This window comes from Saccopteryx leptura, chromosome 1, assembly GCF_036850995.1.
Source record: "Saccopteryx leptura isolate mSacLep1 chromosome 1, mSacLep1_pri_phased_curated, whole genome shotgun sequence".
Taxonomy (NCBI): domain Eukaryota; kingdom Metazoa; phylum Chordata; class Mammalia; order Chiroptera; family Emballonuridae; genus Saccopteryx; species Saccopteryx leptura.
Window position 1 is genome coordinate 134,826,898 of NC_089503.1, and position 22,062 is coordinate 134,848,959.

Here is a 22,062-nt window from a genome sequence, read left to right on the forward strand (position 1 = left end):
AAGGGGAAGGGACAGAGGGTGGCACACCAACAAGTTAGAATGTTATTGGGAATAGTCAAAAATGTAAGGCTAAGTGCTAACATTGGTGGCAGTATTGGGAAAGAACAGAAAAATAGGAGATACTAGATGAAATCATCCATGGGCCTGCACAGAGGAAAGGCAAAGCAGAAGTCAAAGATGATTCAGGCAGGCTGGTTGACTGGAAAACAGTGTTTCATGAACAGACAGAAAAATCAGAAATGGGGAACACAGTGAGCTCAGTTTTTCACATGTTATATCTAAGGTAAGAGTAGATCTCCCAAGTAGAAATGTCCAGGGAGATCTATGGAACTGAAGCCAGGTTGAAGTACTGGATTTTGTTAAATGGAGCTAACAGTTGGAGCTGGGGCAGAAGTCAGGTTGAGGATGCAGGGAGCATTCTGACATAAGCTCAAAGGGCTAATTCTAGAACTCAGGGATAGGGAGTGCATTTTGATTTATGGTGCTGGAAATAAAAGTCAATGAAAGAGGAAAAAGAGAGGCCTTACAAAAATAGGAGTTAAACTAGTGAATGAGATTCAAGAAGGAGGGATGAGCATCACTATCAAATGCTAATAATGTATATCCATTGCTGATGCTGAACATATCAGTAAGTAACTTTAAATGCAAAGGCAAATGCTGCGTTTAACTTATGTATGCACTTGCTCGTTTGCAAAGAAAACACTCTAGATGAATGTAAGATAATGCTTTTCCTTATTTTGCAGCTGGTATACTGCTAACTTTTACTGAACTTTCGTTTTTACTCCATTGCATATTAGAGTCTTCTGGAGTATCTATTGACACAGAAGGAGGTGATGAATCAATATATTCCTCTAAGACAGAGTCTCTTCAAAGGACAGGTCTCCCAATATTCATAGAGCTGCTTACAAATGTGGCTTCTACTATGGGTGTGAGGTTGGCTTCACACGTGTGACCTGAGCAGTTGCATGGAACCTCCCTCCCAGAAGAACCCTGTGCCAGTTCGAATGTTCCGCTGTTGCTGTCATGAAATTCTTAGTATTCTTTTGAACTAGTAACCTTGCATTTTCATTTTACACCAGGCTCTGCAAATGATGTAGCTGGTCCTGTGTGGGTGTTCTAGTCTAGAATTAAATAAATTCATAAGATTACAGAGGTTTGGAAAAATTGGATTCCTCACCTCAGCTTTCACTTACTTATAAAGAAGTCCTACACTTTTTTATTTTTTTTATTTTTATTTTTTTTGTATTTTTCTGAAGCTGGAAACGGGGAGAGACAGTCAGACAGACTCACGCATGCGCCCGACCGGGATCCACCCGGCACGCCCACCAGGGGCGACGCTCTGCCCACCAGGGGGCGATGCTCTGCCCCTCCGGGGCGTCGCTCTGCCGCGACCAGAGCCACTCTAGCACCTGGGGCAGAGGCCAAGAAGCCATCCCCAGTGCCCGAGCCATCTTTTGCTCCAATGGAGCCTTGGCTGCGGGAGGGGAAGAGAGACACAGAGAGGAAGGAGGGGGTGGGGGGTGGAGAAGCAAATGGGCGCTTCTCCTATGTGCTCTGGCGGGAATCGAACCCGGGTCCCCCGCACGCCAGGCCGACGCTCTACCGCTGAGCCAACCGGCCAGGGCCAAGAAGTCCTACACTTTTTTAAGAAGTTTGTGTTTGTGTCCTTTGGAAGTAGAACATGGAAGCTACCATTAGCACGTACGGTATTTCGCATGTGATAGTTCTATGCTTCTTGGCATTCTGTAGCTACCAGGTAGGGAATTAATAAGTAAAGGGTGATGCTAAAGCAGGGTACCAACACCTCAATCTCTGCTTAGAAATGGAATCATGCAAACCAAATTCAGTGTGTTTATCTTCAACTAAGCAAATATGACCCGAAGAACCACTACAAGAACCAATGTCCTTCCAACACTGGAAATATCAGTGATTTGCATATCACTGGGTTGGTATATTAAATGTTCTGACATTGCACCAAGATGGCTTTCAACATAGGTGATATGGTTTATTGAATTTTTAAATAATGAATTAAATGATGAGAAGGTTATTTCCTTTTCAAATCCCTCCCAGTCATTCTTATTACCTTAAGAGAAAAGACTTGTTTTTTCTTAGGGAGAGAGAGAAATGGAGGGTGAGGGACAGACAAGGACAGGCGGACAGAAAGGGAGAGAGATGAGAAGCATCAACTCATAGTTGTAGCACCTTAGTTATTCACTGATTGCTTTCTCACATGTGCCTTGACTGGGGTGGGGATGGGGGAGCAGCCAAGCTAGTGACCCCTTGCTCAAGCCAGTGACGTTGGGCTTAAACAAGTAACCTTGGGCTCAAGACAGTGACCTTTGGGCTCAAGTGACAGTGACCATGGGGTTATGTCTATGATCCTATGTTCAAACCAGTGACCCCACACTCAAGTTGATGAGCATGCACTTAAAGCAACCTAGGTGTTTTGTACCTGGGTCCTCTGTGTCCCAGGCCAACATTCTAACCACTGTGTAACCGCCCAGTAAGCAAGATAAAAGACTTTAATTGGTCTTTCTATATTACTTGCTAACTGATATTTTAAACCAAGAGAGAGGAGACAGACTTCAGAGTCAGTCTTTAGCAGGTCATAGTACCTAGTTTGAATCTATTTAGTCTTTTTTTATTATATTTTAAAAATTATCTTCTCTATATGATAGATGACACAGGTTCTCAATCTACAGTAGCATATAAAGCCATATTTTTTTTTAAATGGGCCTTTAAATAAAAATGTAAATCCACCAAAAAGTATTAAATACAAAGCAGTTCAAATGATCCACATATGTACCTTAAACTGGGAAGGTGACACAGGAATGATCACACTACTAATGACATTGCTATCATTATTAATAAGAGGGCTTTATTAAAGGAAGCTGGGTTCTATTCAGAGGAGAGCTCCAGCATTCTGCCTTGTGCGTCATAAGCCTCCAATTCATATATGTTTTAGTTATTACTACCATAAATCACACACTGTTTCGTTTGGCACTCACTCAATAGAAAGTCATAAAAAAATCACACTGCACAGAATAAAGCAAAGTAAAATAAATACAATAAACCTAAAGAAGATAAACAAGCAAAAATGATAATCCAAGTAATGTTATTAGTCAGAAAATTGCTTATTTTGATAGGTCAACAAAATACACTCACCATTTATAAACATAAATGTGAACTCAGCTATATAAAAAATAAAATAAAACCCCTGTAACCTACTAATAATAATAAACAGAGGAAGTCACTTTATTTTAATAATAGCTAATTTAATCAGAGGGCTATTTCAAAAGGGTAATGGAAAGGAAATTGGTTGGTTTGAAATCACCACAACATAAAAATGGATATAGATTGAACTATGGACAAAATATTTTTTATCAAAATAACATATATATGCAAATTCTCTTCCAAAACATTTTTTATAATTCAGTTAAGTTATTCTGAAGATCTACTTGAGAGAAGTGGTGCTTAGTTTCTGCCACTTCAACGTTTTTCAAATTGTCATTCTAAAAAAGGAACTATAGAAGGTGTTGGGGTTTTTTCCAAATTTCTCAAAATCTTGGCATTTCTTTTATAAGCTTAGTCCTTGGTGTATAATTTAACCACTATGAATTCTAAGAGATAAAGAAAGATTATTAATCAGAGTTTACCAAGGTAGTTATTCAGTAATTTCCTAAGAATCACAAATACATATAAATAAGTTTGTTTTAGAAATACAACAGCTGTAAATGATTTTCAAAGTATGCACTAAATATTATTAAAATGTACATATTTAACAAATTAGTAACACTATCACACAGTGGTTTGTTGAGATATACTAAAATCAAATTATATCGGTTTAGGGGTACACGAACCCAGAACACACAAATACACACACTCACACACACACATACACATACACACACAGAGTAATGGTGACAAAGTCCACATAAATGGTTAATCATTGAGTTTAAAATTTCTTTCCATTATGGTAATCAAACACAACATCATCACCAGGACTTCCAGTGGGAGAGGATGGATCTCATGTGCTCAGCATAAGAAGCACAGCAGTGGAAGGTATGTTTCTCAATCAAACAACATGTATTTGATAAATGCATGTTATACAGTTGGCACTTGTGAATACAAAGATTGATGCATGTGGATGTTCCTACTTTTCAGGAAGTTACAGTCCATTTACACAGTCAAAACACAAGCATGAAATTGAAAAGATCATAAGACATAAAGTGACAAATAAATGAATGGCAAATATCACCAAATGAAATCAGACAATTTGGCCTTGTATGTATTTGTTCGTGAAAAACAAAAAGTCAAGCCATTAATCCCAAGGTTTTCACTTTCTTTCTTCTCATTGAACTGTACATTTAAGATATATTGACCATTTTTTATAAAAAAAATCTCATAAATGCGATTGCAAAGAAGAATGACCAATAGCATTTGCTCGTAGTCCCAGAGCTATGTCCATTCTAAAAGCGGTTATCTTGCTAAGTCAAAGAGACTATTCCATAATGAAGGCATTGGCATAAAGGCTGGCAGATGAATAGAAGAAAATTGTTTTGAGGTAAGATGGGCTTTGGTCCTTTCTGGCCACCCAGTCATTAGCAGTCAGCCTGTGAGTCAGGCCAGCTCTGGTTACCAAGCAGTTTGCTGCTCTGTTGCTTAGTGACTTGAGCCTGCACACCATCATTTCCAGCTGGCTCTTCTGGAACCAAACCTTAATAGATTTCTGACTTGATCTTTCTCTTTAGATCTCAAGCCTTTCAGGCCTTTTTTTTGAATTGTTGAAAACAAAATTATCCTGATCAGTTTTACTTTTATGTCAGTCTTACTTAAAAAGTACTCTGAATCAGACATATATCTCCCCTATCCACACATAAATTTTTATCAGAAGAAACAAATGCCTACATTCATATAAGCCACATATGTAAACAAATAAATGGAGATTTCATCGCAGAAAAAGATCTGTCCCTACCCTTCTGTTAAATAACCACCATTTTGTAAAATCATTGAGCATTCATTGTTGTAACTCTGATATACATGCAGCATAAAGTAATAAATGTAAATGTGACTCTTAGCTCAAAGGGAAGTAATTCTGAAAGAACACAGAATGAAGACTTAGACACACCTAGCTTCAAGTCTTAACTCAATTTCATCTCTGCAGAATAGAATGAGCTTAAGCATACAACATCTGTTTATACAAAATGCAGATAATAATACTTAAGCTAAAATTGTTTTGAAGGTTTGATGTCCATAGAGTACCTAACACACAGCAGGAGCTAAATCATTAATAGCTGTTAAAATAAATTTAAGGTTGTAAAGTTATGTTACTATGAAACTAAAGTTTTGATTCCAAAATGAAATCAATTTCTTGTCCTATCAACTCAAGATCTCATTTTGAAAAGAAGTACTTTATCTAAAGTAGCCAGAAAGCATTTATGTCCTTAAAATTGAATATGCAATAATATTCAGAAATTTTGTATATATAGTAGGAGAGACTGATATGATAAAATATATAATTGAAGATACAGCAACAAAACATTTTAAATTAGAATTTTTATTATCTACAGATTTCCATGCTTCCTACCTGTCTTGGCTTGTAGATGGCACCCTAACACGGGTACCACCATACTTTCATTCTGAATTCCTAAAGCTATTTATGAACGCATTCTGTTCCTTGTTTTTACCTTTGCAGCATCCACCTCTCACCTACAACAGCAAGTTGGAACTTGTTTTATAATTACTTATCTTAAATCTATTGTAGTTTGTTATCACTTTGTAAATTTAATTAGTCATTTTTTCACTTGTAAATGTCAAATGCCTTTATAACCAGATGGCTTGAATAGAGTCTATAATTCAAAAAGGTTGAGTAACTAAGGTCAAATATGAAGTGGCCAGTAGAGCTGGAAATATATGAGTTCAAACAACATTAAACTCATCACAGTTTTAAAACATGATTATTTCAAAAGCAAAACATTTTAAAAATGAAATAATTTTGTTACAATGGTGATAATAAAGCTTCTTCCTGAAACCATGACTTGAAGAACAATTTTGGTAGCTTCCAGTCTCAGAAAAAAAAAAAAAGGGCTAAAACTCATTTAATTACTTTCCCTCACAGAAGTGTGTTATTTATAAAGAAGTTTATATAAATAAATTTACATAAAGAGTAAGTTTTTAAATTGAAGGCATAATTTAAAATTATTTTAATGAACTTGGAGATTCAATTTTTAATATTCTTCTTATTCAACATTTTTAGCAAGCTTATAAGAAAGACTTTTTGCTTAGAACTATTTTTACCACTAGTGGCAATGGCAGCTTCAGCTGGTTTTTTCTTTTCTTTAAGGTAAATGTCAAAGATCACAGGAAGTTCAGACACACCATAAACTGCCAGGTCATTTCAACATTGTCTTCATTTTTGCTCTGTATTCGTCACATTTTATCTTTGTAATTTCTTAAACATTACAAGTCCATTGGCAAGTTGTTTAAGAGGAATGTCTTCCTGGGGTCCTTTGATTTTAGTAAAGGCTAATAAAAACTCTCTAAACCTAAAGACACTCTAAGCTTGCAGTGCTCCCAAATCCCCTTGAGAATAGCCAGCCAATTACACCAAGGACAGAGCTAACGACTTGGCTAATTGGCCTTGCCCAATGTGCTGGCATAACTTCCTGTTGTTCTCACCAAATGATTTTCCCCGGAAACTTCCTGCCCACCTCCTGGTATCACTCTGCTGCCTCTGAGTTCCCGTATCCTAAGGGAGCATCAGCATTGCCCCTCACTGGGTATCCTCACACAGGGACAGAAAAGAGAGAACCTGAAGAGAAGTAGGGCAAGTGGATGAACAAGGGAGAAAGAGTTTCAAAGAGGATCACCGAATAATGTTTTTGAAAACCTACTCAAGCTTTGTATGTGTGTTTAACCTACAAATTCCTTAAATGGATGGATTTTTCCTTTATAGGTACTTAAGGTTAACTTGAGAAATGTTTAGTACACTTCTTTCTTAAACAACAACTATAAATGCAACTACAGTGGCTGAAGAAAGTATGACTTAAGAAAGCAAATGTTTACTTCTGAACATAAGAAATTTTATATCTAGTGCCAATGACTGGTAAAGAAAAATTGATAATAAAAAATATGGCCAGGGCCCTGGCCAGTTCGCTCAGTGGTAGAGCATCGGCCTGGTGTACAGGAGTCCTGGGTTCAAGTCCCAGCCAGGGCACACAGGAGAAGCGCCCATCTGCTTCTCCACCCCTCCCCCTCTCCTTCCTCTCTGTCTCTCTCTTCCCCTCCCACAGCCAAGGCTCCATTGGAACAAAGTTGGCCCGGGAGCTGAGGATGGTTCTATGGCCTCTGCCCCACGTGCTAGAATGGCTCTGGTTGCAACAGAGCGACACCCCAGGTGGGCAGAGCATCACCCCCTGGTGGGCATGCCGGGTGGATCCCGGTCGGGCACATGCGGGAGTCTGTCTGACTGCCTCCCCATTTCCAACTTCAGAAAAATACAAAACAAAAATATATGGCCAAAAACATTACCTAGCTCCTTAAAACTTGTTAAGATTTCCTAAAAGTGTCCGGAAAGAGGCCTTTAAAAAAAAAATCTACCTAAAGAAACTGTTTTGTTGTTTAAGGATGTGACCCAGTAAGTTCTTCTTCTACTTTGGACATGTGAAAAACACACATGCATACACAGAAATTATAAAAATAAGACATTTGAGTATTATCTGGATACCACCTTACCCAGGAAACTCTATTGCCTAATTTCACCTATGACACTTTTTTTCATACAGTGCATAGAACACAGTGTGAATTGAGGACAAACCCTGAAAAATATAAAGATTTTCCTGTTTAATATCCTGGAAATAAACCAATAAACATTAGCTAGTGCTATAATCATTATTAATAAACATTGAGGGACTAGCAGAAAGAAGATGTGCTAGAGATGTAGAAGAAGCAGATGGTTTCCAGTTGTGGAGAACAGGAGCAAGCGCTCAGGAAGGGACGGGTTTGAAAGACACATGGGATGGGAGGAGGTAGAGAAAAGGCACCAAGTCCCACCGCTGTGCCTCTGCAATTTCTCTCCTGTCTACCTGTTCCTTTCCCATGAAACTGACATATACCCATCATCCTCTGAACTCTTGGCCTCTTCACATACATTCTCTTTAGTCCAATCCACCTACAAACAACTTGACAGGATAATGATCTAACAATTTACACATGATCCTAAAAAGGCTGACAAGCCAAGACTGGAATAATGGAGAAATAGTGTGTAAGGAAGATGTTAGCTTGTTATGACACTGTCTATCCCTGAGCAACACACTATAATGCATACACATACACAACTACAACAAATAGATACTATTATTATTCACAAGAAATTGAGTAACAGAGAAATTGAGGCACGTGTAAACTAACTTATTCAAAATCACACAGGTAGTAAATGGAAAATCAGAATTTAAATTTAAGTAGTCTGGGTTCTGCTAAAATGCTCTCTGTACAAGTCACACAGCATCTGAGGGATTGTGTCAATTTAGTACCCTACTCTTTAAATGGGTCATGAAAATCCAAATGAAATCTGTGTAAAAATAACCAGGTTCAATCTAGTAAATACAACATAAAAAGGTAAAATAATGTAGGATGTTTAGTTAAGAGAAGAATTTTTTTTTTAAAAGCCTGCTAAAATAGAAAATATTGAATAATGGGTGTACCAGGAATTACAGAACAAGGCCCTGGTTCTCTGATGAGTTTCCAGCCTCTTGCCTAAAGGGCTGCATTATGGAGAGGAGCGATGCAAGCTGTGGAGTTTTCAAAGCAGATCCTGGACCCACGGTGACAGTTACAGAGAAGAAGACTTCAACTGTATATTAGGAAGGACTTCCCAATCAATATTGTCAAAAAAGATAGAATTGCTCTGTATGATCCTCATGCAGGAGGTGTGCAGAAACAGTCAAGGACTAGCCATCATAGCTGTTAGTCTATGAATTCAACTGTGGGACAGAGGATGATCAGATAGCCTCTACCGTACTGTGACTGAGATGGGCTAGCTGTTCCCCAGATGTTTTGCCTTAGTCCTGGGAACAGACGAGGTAGGTTTCCCAGCCCCCTTTGCAATTAGATGCGGCCACAGTTCTAGCCAGGGGATACTAGTGTGTGTAAGTCATGTGGGTACTGCACAGCCTGCCTCATAAAAACTCACACATACCATCTTCCATGGTCTTTCTTCCTTTTTTTCAGTTGAGCCTGACAACCTTGGAAATCATGTGTTACAAACAGTAGAACCACAAGATGTTAGGATCCCATGTCATGAAGCACCCCGGGGCATGCTACCTCCCCGGGAGCAGCAGCAGCAGTAAATAAACACAGTGTCACTCCACTAAGATTTGGAGAGTATGTCGCAGAGCAACATGATTACTTTAACTAAAATTGAAGCCTCCCAATATGATTTATTGTTTTTAACTAGAGTATAAATTATTTAAAACCAAAAAAAATCTCTTGTTTGAGATTAGTAGGTACAAATGAAACGTTATGGACTCAGTAGATATTAAATATATGCATATCAAATAGGAGGGAAATCAGGTACAAGAACCAACATAATGAGGCAGGATATCAGGTGACTATATAAATGGCTGATTTCTCTTCTATTTGAACATATATTCAGTATACACACACACACACATATGCCATATATATATATCACAGAACTATTTGAAATAGTTATTTATTTTTTTAATTATGTATAGCGCTTCTGAAAGCACAGTTGAGATGATATTCGTTCAAGGCTAGCTACGGACAGTGTAAAAATCTTGGAACTCTGAACCAATGTGAAAAATGTGAGGTGCTCTTTCCAACTCCCTTGCTAAATGCTTTTAGCCCATGAGGACTATTGTTTCCTTTTGAATGATTGAGGATTGACATCATAATCTTTATTTTTCATTTCCACAGCTCTTTTGATACCTCCGTGATGTGGCTGCAACCTGACATACCAACATGAAACATCGGCAGAAACTGTGCTCTTGGAGTCTCTCCAAACAGCACCAGAAAAAGGAAGTGCCAGAAAATTTGGAAGAAAGCCTGTTTTCATGAGATTTCCTGCCTTCCTTCCATCGTAGCATGTCCAAATAGCTCAGATAACCTTCAGTTGAACTCGAGGTTGTTGCTTCACTCAGACTGAAATCAAGCTGCTGAGTTGAGGCTTACCCATTCAACAATGGGTACAATTTAGGAACTCTAATTAAAAAAAAAAAAAAAAGGCATCTCAACTGAAAGGGACACTGGATAGCAAAATTCTGGGCCTGATTCTTGATGAACACTAGCCAGCTTCCCTGCTCTAGTACCAGATGCCTGGTTTCAAGTCATCTCTCTTCCTCAAAGCATCTCAACACATTTATGCCTTTCAATCACCGCTTATTTCTGAAAAAAATTAAAAAATTTTTTATTTATTGATTAGCAAGAAAGGAAGAGAAAGAGAGAGAGAGACAGGAACACTGATCCATGCCCTGACCAGGGATTGAACCGGAAACCTCTGTGCTTCCAGACGATGCTCTAACCAACTAAGCTATCTAGCCCGGGCTGTGACAAAATTTTTTAACAATATCTTCCTTGGAAAAAAGTCATAATTTTTTCATAATTTCTTTAAACTGAAAAATTCAGTGTTTGTTTTATACTCCTCTTATGAACATTATACCTAACTAAACTTAGAAATGCCATCTACTTAAAATCTTGGGGAAACTAAGAATATTTCCCCCACCAGAGATCTAGCGATTTAAAATTAAATTCTGGGGTCAGAAATGTCTTTGGACAGACAGGGCATGACTTTTCTTGCTTTGTCATCTATATTCATCTATGACATTAATGCATTCTGGGTATGGCCATGTTGCTAGTGTGGACTTTGATCCTCCCAACTTGCTAGTCCTTTCCTAGATGTCTTGTTTCTATTTTGTTTTGCTTTACTTTCCATTCCTGGCATACTCTTTGGTTTTCTATAGAAAAACTATATAGAAATCATTCAGTTGGTTTCTCAACTAACAGGCTCATTATTTCTTTTTGTTATGTTTGTTTTTATCATAATTACTATTCATCTTACAACTACTGGAAGCAGTATATAGAACCTACTACTATCTAAAATTACTCGTGTGCATCACAGATCCCTCTCTAATCACAGCCTACAATTGCTTCTTCTCAGGCAGCAACACCATAATAAGCTCTCACACAATGGTTTATGTTAATATTTATTCTTACAAGATCATAAAAATATCAGGAATTGTCTAGAATAATTTATGGAAGCACACTCTTAAATTCACCTATTCTAAAAAAGAAAGAAATATTCATAAAGAAAATTAAAATATTGACACAATATTCAAGGAATCAAATTCAAAGAACACTACAATATTACCGAGTGCTAGCCTGCAACTTTCTGCACAGAAACCTAAAAAAATCCCTTCTTCTTTCCTTTTCAAAGGTACATTTGAGTGTACAGACATATTAAAGTGAGGAGAGGTTTTACAGGAACACACCATTACACACACACACACACACACACACACACACACACACACACACACACACACATACACTACACATCTCTGTTTAACTGGAGATCATGCAGAAAGGAGACCAAATTATAATTTTTCTCCTCGTCTTTTTGGTACGTTCTTACCTAGGCTGTTACAGAATCTGGCAGGGACATTTAGCTTAAGAAATCAAAGAAACGCCACTACATCAGTATGGGAGTAAAACTGCATTCTTATTGACATCTGGAATTCAATTTTCCTGTAGTAACTTGCAATAGAAATTGAAGTTTGAGAACCACCCACCTCAGCTGCTAGTATTACCAGTCTCAAGGCTCCCAGCCCTGACTTGGACATTTATCCTGACTTGGACATTTATGGGATTTATTGTTAAGGTCGAATACTAACGATATATCACAGGTGAAGGAAGATAATGGTACTCCCTCCCCACCCCCGAAGTGGAAGGCGGGAGGAGCAAAACTCATCAAGGGAATGGCCACCATTTCCACTGATCTGTGCAAACCTTACCACGTATGTGCCACCGTGAAACGCCGTTGTTTGGGGATGTTGCTGCTGAGAAGCATCCTGCGCAGAAGCCTGGGGGAATTTCTCGGAGAAATCACTGGGGAGAGCTTGGGAGAAACCGATTTCCTTGTTGTCTTGGACTTCTCGTGCTGCAACAGGTTTTCCCGCAAGGATTTCACAAGATCCTCGTTCAGCCAGGGGTTTGGACAATGCGGATTATCCACGTCAGGTACGGTTAAAGTGTCCGGGCTTGTCGTCTGCTGAGCCATTTTTCCCGGTCAACTTTGTACACTTGGCACCAATCCAGGCCAACGTGGTTCCCTGACCCCTTTCCAGTGATCGCTTCGCTCAGAGTCCTGGGAAATGTCCAAGGAAGCAGGTCGGATCCAACTGCCGTTACTTTATTCGGTGGCCTGCCTCAGTCTCTCGGTGGAGATGGGGCCGGGTGTAGACGAGGGAGCGCACTCCTCCGCGGAAGCCTATTAAACGTCAGCCCCCTCTGCCGCTCGCCTGCCAAGGTTCGCCCGGGAGCTCGCGCGCCGCCAGGGAACATGGAGGGAAGCCGCCGCTCTTGCTGGGCTTTGTCAGCGCTACAGAGCAGCCTGTTAAACTATTGGAACTAATACGCCGCAGCTGCTGGAGTGACTTCTGCTTATGTACATAAAAAGTCCTGGGGGGAGGGCTTAACCATCAGATGCCTGCTGCTCAGTTGTTTGGCTGTTTTTTCCATTTGCTTATTCCTGAATCCAAAGGAAAGAAAAACTTTGAACTTGACCTTCCTCTCCCGCCAGGACTATTTATCTCCCTCCATTCCACGTTCATAAAAGAAAACTGCTAGTTCTTTTGTTTTGTTTTGTTTTTTAATATATAAGGGGAGAATAAACAAGCACTGGCCAGACAAGGAGAAATAACTCCCTGCTTGCTAAACTCAATCTTATGCACCCTTAAGACAACTCAAGAGAATAAAATGTACTCTTGTTATCCCCCTCTTTCTACTTAGTTTGAAACCAACAGAAGGTTTTACAATGCTACACATGGAAAACATTACAGGTTGCTGCTGTGCTGTGCAAACTTGTTAATCATGGCCCTTTCAAAGCGTGGAACAACACGATTCACATCCACAAATGGCATTTGTTATCTCTTTGCATTTAAACTAACGACCCTCCAGAGGGAATATTGTTTTCATAAGAGCAGTTAAAAACGATTTTAAAGTTTCAATTATTTCTTATGGTATATACAATTTTATGTATTGAACTATAATAGAATGAAAATAAATATAGCTTTTCATTGTTATTTTCTTAGCTGTGTTTTAATCTAAAATTTTCATTTGTGATCAACATAGCTTCAAGAAACTTATTCAGAGGTCGTTTAAAATAAGAGAAGAGGCCCTGGTTGGTTGGCTCAGTGGTAGAGCATCGGCTTGGCGTGCAGAAGTCCCGGGTTCGATTCCCAGCCAGGGCACACAGGAGAGGCGCCCATCTGCTTCTCCACCCCTCCCCCTCTCCTTCCTCTCTGTCTCTCTCTTCCCCTCCCACAGCTAAGGCTCCATTGGAACAAAGATGGCCCCAGCGCTGGGGATGGCTCTGTGGCCTCTGCCTCAGGCGCTAGAGTGGCTCTAGTCGCAACATAGCTACGCCCAGGACCAGAGCATCGCCCCTGGTGGGCGTGCTGGGTGGATCCCGGTCGGGCGCATGCGGGAGTCTGTCTGACTGTCTCTCCCCGTTTCCAGCCTTAGAAAAATACAAAAAAAAATAATAATAATAAAATAAAATAAGAGAAGAAATTATTTTCTGCTTATTTAGTTTGCTATTGGGAAAATTTTTTTCAACGTCACAACAATTCAAGTAATTGAGTGATAAAGCCTGTTAAATCTTTTATTATAAGTTATATTAGACACTGGATGTGCAAACATTATAACTGGATTGGAAGGGAACCCAAACCTTTGAATAGAGATGCCCCAGCAGCCTAGTGATGCTATAGACAGTTAAGAATTAAAATCAGGCCCTGGCCGGTTAGCTAGTGCTTACTGAAGTCCCCCCTAGTTCAGTCCCGGTCAGGGCACACATGAGAAGCCATCATTTACTTCTCAATTTCCTCTCCCCCTTTGCTCCTCTTCTCTTCTCACAGCCAGTGACTCCATTAGTTCCAGCGGCCACCTGGGTGCTGAGGATAGCTCTGTTGGTCTGAGCATCAGTCCCAGACAGGGGTTGCTGGGTGGATCTTGGTGGGGGCTCATGTGGGAATCTGTCTCTCTATTCCAGCCCCACTTTAAAAAAATCAAATCACATTTCTCAAGACATACAAATATATATATATATTTTTATATATATATAAAATATTATATATATATATATATATATATAATGCATTTTTCTGAAACGTGAAGCAAGGAGGCAGAGAGACAGATTCCTGCATGTTCCTGACTGGGATCCACCCGGCATGCCCACTAGGGGGCAATGCTTTGCCCATCTGGGGCGTTGTTCCGTTGCAACCAGAGCCATTCTAGCACCTGAGGTGGAGGTCATGGAGCTATCCTCAGCGCCTAGGGCCAACTCACTGTAATTGAGCCATGGTTGCAGGAGGGGAAGAGAGAGAGAGAGATAGAGAAGCGAGAGAGGAAGGGGTGGAGCAGCAGATAGGCACTTCTCCTGTGTGCCCTGGCTAGGAATCGAACCCAGGACTTCCACGCACCGGGCCGATGTTGTACCAATGAGCCAACCGGCCAGGGCCTGTATTTTTCATTTTTTAAAAGCAAAATAATTAAAATAGTTACAAAATACATCCAGATAAACAAGAATGGAATAGTCTGATTCGTTTTGGGGGGAGGGGAGTGTCCTATGATTACTATTAAATCAATCATAAAAGATTTTCGTATCTCCCCTCCCTGGTTGCTCCACCTGAAGTTTTTAATTATTTGCCTTTCAAATGTTACAGAAAAGGATACTCTGAGATTCTGAAGCACAGTCTCCTCTTGATGTACCTATAATAATTTAATAAGACACGTGCCATGACTTAATCAGAAAATCTAAAGAGGCCCTGGCCGGTTGGCTCAACGGTAGAGCTTCAGCCTGGCGTGCGGGGGACCCGGGTTCGATTCCTGGCCAGGGCACATAGGAGAAGCGCCCATTTGCTTCTCCACACCCCCCCTCCTTCCTCTCTGTCTCTCTCTTCCCCTCCCACAGCCAAGGCTCCTTTGGAGCAAAGATGGCCTGGGCGCTGGGGATGGCTCCTTGGCCTCTGCCCCAGGCGCTAGAGTGGCTCTGGTCGTGGCAGAGCGATGCCCCAGAGGGGCAGAGCATCACTCCCTGGTGGGCAGAGCTTCGCCCCTGGTGGGCGTGCCGGGTGGATCCCAGTGGGGCACATGCGGGAGTCTATCTGACTGTCTCTCTCCGTTTCCAGCTTCAGAAAAATACACACACACACACACACACAAATCTAAAGAAATACTAAAATTTTAACAACTCAGGATGGGATTATTCTTATTCACAAAGAATTTTCACCAGTACAAAGGATTTCAACACATGTGCAACATGAAGTGGCTAGGTCCCTTAGAATATAGGGATAGTCCTTAAAAGAAGTAGCCAATTTCTTTAAAGGTGGGCAGAGGGACTGACAACTACATCGGGAGATGTGCAAACCAGGAATGTAATGCTTTCCTGCTTGCAATGTTATGAGTTAATGAAAAGGGCTGGACAATGCTCAGGAAAAGACATCAGAACACCTAAAAAAAAAGTAATATTATCAGGTTCAGAAAAATACAGTGAAAATGGTATGCATGCGTGATGAGGGAATACTGAAGTGGACTCAAGTCTGAAGTGAGGAAGGATCAGGTAAGGGGAAAAATGCATAAAAATGCATGCCAACCTGGCCAGGTGGTGATTCTGTGGATAAAGCATCAACCTGGGATGCTGTGGTCCCAGGTTCAAAACCGAGGTGCCAGCTTGAGCACAAGCTCACCTGGCTTGAGCACAGGGTTGCTAGCTTGAGTGCAGGGTCACTGGCTTGAGCCCAAGGTCTCTGGCTTGAGCAAGGGGGGTCCCTGGCTTGGCTTGAGGCCCCTGGTCAAGGCACATATGAGAAGCAATGAATTAACAACTAAAGTGATATAACACAAGTTGATGCTTCTCACTTTCTAAAGACTTAGTTCCATTCAACGAACATCTGTAGGCATTTATTTTGGATTAGGCACTATACTGAATGCTCTGAATAGCTTGATGTTGTCCCTGTCCTGTGGTAGTTTATAACCTGGTAGGGTAGATAAAGAACAAAACAATTGACAAGACAAATTATAGCTGAAGAACCCAAATGAGAGCCTGGAAGCTGGAGATGCTTAAATGTCTGGCATTAATAGAAAAAGGTGATTCTCAGTGACACAATAAAAGAGTTTATGTGATTGAGCATGATATGGGCCATATACTGGGACATTCATTGCATTCGGGAGATTCTAGAGTCTAGTTCTTGCTTTCAGTGACCTTCTCTGAAGAGAACTATTTACACAAGCTTGTGTTTTCATACATAGCATGTCATGTAGAGGCTCAGAGAGATTGGACACTTTAGTGACAGTCACAACTAAATTAAAACAGAAGATATAACAATATTCTATTAAAAATTCATGGAAGATTGTGGCTAAACAGACTAAAACTGAACAAGAGCATTCTGCAAACCTCCCACTGCTCTGGTACATGTTAAAGGATTCCATTATAGAGGAGAATTGGCTGACTCTTTGCAGGACCCCATATCCTATTGCTATTTGTTTAATTTCCTTATCTCTACAATTATCTGCTTGAATCCCGCAAATGATATATTGTATGCATGCTGCTTTTTGAAAGTAAAATTAATTCTGTTTTGAGAATTCTTGGTCACCCCTTGACATAAATTGAAACACCCTGCAGTGTTTCAAAATCAGGCTTGAGAATCACTGCTTTAGGAGGCACGAATTGTGAAGTCCTGAATATAACCAAAGGTAGGCGAGGTTGGGATAGACTGGCAATTTTCTTTGTAATAGTGCAGTGTCAGAAAAACTGTTCCAAGAAAAGCACTACATACACATCTTGCCTTTTCTCTTTATTTAAAATATCTTTAACATTAGCTGCCAGGAACTTTTATGAAAAACACGGTACTTTAAGTGACAGCCAAGCAAGACCTTAGGTTTAAACAAGTGGAAATGTAAAAATGGGTGTAATGTTTTGATAATGTCACTCATGCCTAGAACAGCAGATAACATCTCGTAACTTCATAGACGTTTTCCTAAAGACCTTTCTATGGATATCCAAATTTCGCTTTTATAGATTATTCAGAATCCTTGAAAACATTTATTTAATTGTTTATAGGCAGCAAAACAAATAAGAAATAAGATTTGCATAGGTTCTGGTACAAAGATTGAAAAGCATGCCCTTGTCTGGGTGTGGACAAGAAAGGCTGGATTTCCCATAATTGAAAGGGAGCCATGGTGCAGCTAATTTGAAAGAACTGATAAATTAAAGATGATTTATACTTGACTATAGAATGCATTTTATGCTTCTTTCAACTATGTTTTAATTAGGTAAATAGTATGTTAAAATGAAGCTGCTTTTTAAATTGTTGATAGGATGTGGTCAATGGAAATGCTGTGATAGTAGCGGGGGTTATGTTGTCGAATAGTTAGCAGGATGTGTTTGGAACCCAAGAGCTTGTTTTGATCTCCAGCTATGATACTTTCTAGCTGTGCTACTTTGCTTGTCTGTGGCATAGTTTCTCATCTCTTAAATAGAATGAAAATAGTAATAGCTCTTATATAAGAATACTACAAGGATTATATGTGTTAATACCCTTGCTATAAAGTGTTTAGAAGAGTGCCTGGTACAGAGTGAACACCCAATAAATGAAACCTGCAACTAGCTGAAATAAGGAATTTTCCAAAATTCACACTTAGTAGATATCAACTATGTAACAAGAGTTCTTCATTTTATTTCATTTCATCCTTGCAATAATTCTCACGGTGTTACTGCATTACCACTATTTTATTGACGAAGACTTAAGAAGGTTAAATAACTTGCCCAAGGACATGTGGTACAACAACGCAGAGCTCAGATTTGATTGCCAATGGAGTTCCAAGGCTTTTTATTTCAACTCTATACCAAACCACCCCCAAAGGATAGCTGATCCAAAATTTAAAATTGATGATAGATATGTCTATGGAAAATAGGAGAAATCTGAGTGCCCTGAGGTCTTGGTCAAGTTAACATTAAAGTCTGTCCTTGGCTCCACTTGGGACATACACTGTGACAACCTATGAAGCCTGCCAAGTCATGAACTTTTTACAAAGGCATGGTGGTATTCAGGGAAGGGCAATCTGAGGTGGAATTCCTGAGTGTTTTTTTTTTTCATTTACATAGTTGTAGTCCTTTGATATGGAGGTGTTTAATTAAACTCCATGGTGGCTTTCACTTTGCAAAATAATATATCCTAACATTATTTAATTAAAATTTTTATTGTGATTATTTTTCATTTTGAATTTATATCATTATAAATTCTGATGATAAAATTATGTTATCCCTATGACTCAAAGCACATCTAAACAAAGTAAACAGGGCTTTTCAAATCATCATCATTATTGAACATTTATTAGGTAGGCTGGTTGGCAGAGATTAAACACAGTAAGTCTATGTGCTTGAAAAGATGTATATAATCCTCCAACAAAGAAAATAAATGAGCCTGACCTGTGGTGGCACAGTGAATAGAGTGTTTACCTGGAATGCTGAGGTCATAGGTTCAAAATCTCAGGCTTTCCCAGTCAGGGCACATAGGAGAAGTAACTACTAATTTGATGTTTCCTATTCCACCCCCACCCCTTTCTCTCTCTCACCTCTCTCTAAAATCAATAAATAAAATCTTAAAAAAAAAGAAAGGAAATGCTAAATATAAAATTAATATCAGAAACAATCAGTGCCTCATGAAGGTTTAAGAGGAGTAACAAATATATATATATATATATATATATATATATATATATATATATATATATATATATATATATCTCAATGTAAAATAATTCAAAGAAGAAGCAGGACTTGAATTAGGCCTTGAAAGAAGGTACATGTGGAAGGAAAATAATCAATTTGGTGGAGGTAGATAGTCTTGGGGAGGTAAGAGATGTTGAAATTTTTAGACTCATTCCTATGAAAAAATCACTAATATATATTGTGATGTAGGTTAAATAAAATAGGAAGAGTTTTAAATAAGATTAATTTGATGGCAGCATGTACTATAATTTGGAGAATGATGAGTTTTAGGGCTGTTTCTTTCAACAGTTCCATTTCAATACAAATTTGTGTGGAAATGGAAAGAAAGGGACTAATGATACAAGAATTAGAAGGATTTGTTCATTGGCTGTACATGAGCATTCAAGTCAATAGGGAAGTCAAAAACAGATTAGACATTTCTTTTTTTAATTTTTTTTTTTTTTAGAGTGACAGAGAGAGAGTCAGAGAGAGGGATAGATAGGGACAGACAGACAGGAATGGAGAGAGATGAGAAGCATCAACCATCAGTTTTTTTGTTGCAACGTTTTAGTTGTTCATTGATTGCTTTCTCATATGTGCCTTGACCATGGGCCTTCAGCAGACCGAGTAACCCCTTGCTCAAGCCAGCGACCTTGGGTCCAAGCTGGTGAGCTTTGCTCAAACCAGATGAGCCCACGCTCAAGCTGGCGACCTCAGGGTCTCGAACCTGGGTCCTCTGCATCCCAGTCCGACGCTCTATCCACTGCACCACCACCCAGTCAGGCAGATTAAACATTTCTTAACATAATCAATTACATATTCCAAGTGTTATTCACCTACTTTATCATCAAAAGGCTGCTAACATAGAAAACATATCTAGGATTTTGAACTAAAGAAGTGTATTGGTCTTGATTTATACTAGAGCTACATTTTGTGCATACAATATGTTCTCCTAAGCTCAATATGTTTTAATAAAAAGATTGAATGAGGTTTTTCAAGATTAAATCTAGTTAAGTAAAGATTTTTCTAGATTAAAACAAAATGTCAGAGATATCTCTATTGAAAGTATAAGTCAACATTTCATTTAAAAGAAAGGTTAACATTTTATAGTGTACAACCTATACCAGAAACATTAACACAGTTTGTTTATTTTATTTCTGGGGGGGGGGGGAACTGCAATACAACTTACGTCAGAATCTTTCCTTCCGTTCTGATACATTCACTTAAAAAAGCTTCCAATACTAGAACAAAACTCCTCTTGATTACTTTGCTAAAATAATACACTAAAATGCCTTCTCTATATATTAACCAAACTTCAATAAAGACAATGGGTTGTGATGGCTACTGATGTTTTAACATAAAATAGTCTATATTTCTAGGTCTATTTTCAGTGGGAAGATGAGGCAAGCGCTGAGATTGGTGATAACCCCTGTACGCTACTATATCTGTAGGGATTTTAAAATTGAGAAAACTGAGGCACAAAAGTTAAATAAATTCCAGTAGGTGACAGAGTTGGAATTTTGAGCCAGACAGTCCAAGTCTAGAACCTATGCACACAACCACGACACTAGACTGCTTTTGTCATTAAAAAAATAAAAGTTAAGGAAGTTAATAAAGGTACTCTTAGCAAAATGAATTCACATAACTTTATATGTTCAAATCTAATCTCACTTCAAAATACTTGTTACAGCCCTGGCTGGTGGGGCAGTGGATAGAGCATTGTCCTGGAGCCCCAAGGTTGGTGGTTAGATCCCAGGATCTCTGGCTCAACCCTGAGGTTGCTAGTTTGAGCCCCAGTTAGGGCATGTATGAGAAGCAATTCAGTGGAGGCACAATTAAGTGGAATAACAAGTTGATGCTTATTTCTCTCTCCCTCCACCCCCTTCTTTCTCTGAAAATAAAGAATCTGTTACAACAGTGTTGGGCAGATAAAATATATTATGCTCACTTTGTTAAAGATGGCGCTGCCCACGTGGAAGCCATTGCCCAGGTGATGTTAATGTGTGTTGGGGGCAGGCTGTGGACAGGCAGGATCCTTGTAGCCTGGGGCTTGGTTTTAGGACTAAGCCTTTCCCACCCTTTTTGATGTGGGGTGGTGCAATGCCATTATGTTTCTGATAAGTGACTTTGTATTGCAGAGAGCCATGTGTTTTGGTTGTTCGACCCCCGCAGGGGTCGCAACCCACAGGTTGAGAACCGCTGTATTAGAGACTTCCCTATTTTGTATATTGGATTAAAGGTTTTTATTTCTACACTATAAAATGGGGGCAGAATGGGAGCTTGCTCTCTTAGTTCCTGAGATTAGCATTAGAGAGGAGAGAGCAGAGAGGAGAGCAGAGAAAGGCCACGTGGAGGAGGCCAGGAAAAGCAGCCAAGATGGCGGAGTGTTGAGTGAGAAGCCAGTTTGTGCAGAGTTTGTGCAGGGAGAAGGAAGGAGATGGGGAACAGAGGTGAATAAAGTCTGGTGAGCTAGAAACCTTTGATTCTAGGAAACTCGGATAAGTCAGTAGCTTTGTGAGCACTGAATGTGAGTGGGTTTTGGAGCCCAGTGTGTGTTTTTACTTGCCCGCCGGGTGCAAGCTAGGACTAAAGATGATGGCCCATCAGTTTTTGGCTCCGTTGTTTCTTTACTGACTGTCCAAATCCAATGCGAACCTCCATGGGCCAGGCTGCTGTGATGGTAGCCCTGGCTACTGGCTTTACAAACAGTTTTTGAAGTGAAAATATATCCAAACCCCAATCAATGCCCATTAGGAATGGTATTTTTGAGAATCTCAGATATATTTCTTCATAACCAAAAGCTCTACAAATTCCCTTAAATATTTTTTCATTGCATTACAAACACTGTCCACTGAATGCACAAAGGGACTGAGGTACACCTTCAGATTCTTTTGCTGTTTTTGTCAACATAATAGACATGCAAATGAGCAACATTAAACATGTATCCTAAGCTCACAAGAATGGAACACGATAGTGAACTATTCAGAACTCCACGCCAAGGAACACATTTGCTTGTCTCTCTTTTTCAGGCTCTGCATTCACCCCCCACCTCCCAG

At 39.5% G+C, this 22,062-nt stretch overlaps 1 protein-coding gene across 7 annotated transcripts in view; it reads right to left on the minus strand.

Moving 5' to 3' along the window:
• PDE4D (phosphodiesterase 4D) overlaps window positions 1-22,062 on the minus strand; it is a 1,514,231-nt gene that overhangs the window by 757,037 nt on the left and 735,132 nt on the right. Inside the window, exon 1 of one of the 7 annotated variants that reach the window (XM_066375404.1) lies at window positions 12,030-13,180. The exons of the other annotated variants lie outside the window; for them this stretch is intronic. Coding sequence (XP_066231501.1) covers window positions 12,030-12,295 — 266 coding nt within the window. The 5' untranslated portion in view covers window positions 12,296-13,180. Of the gene's footprint in view, window positions 1-12,029; window positions 13,181-22,062 lie in introns of those variants that run through there. 7 annotated transcript variants of the gene reach the window in all.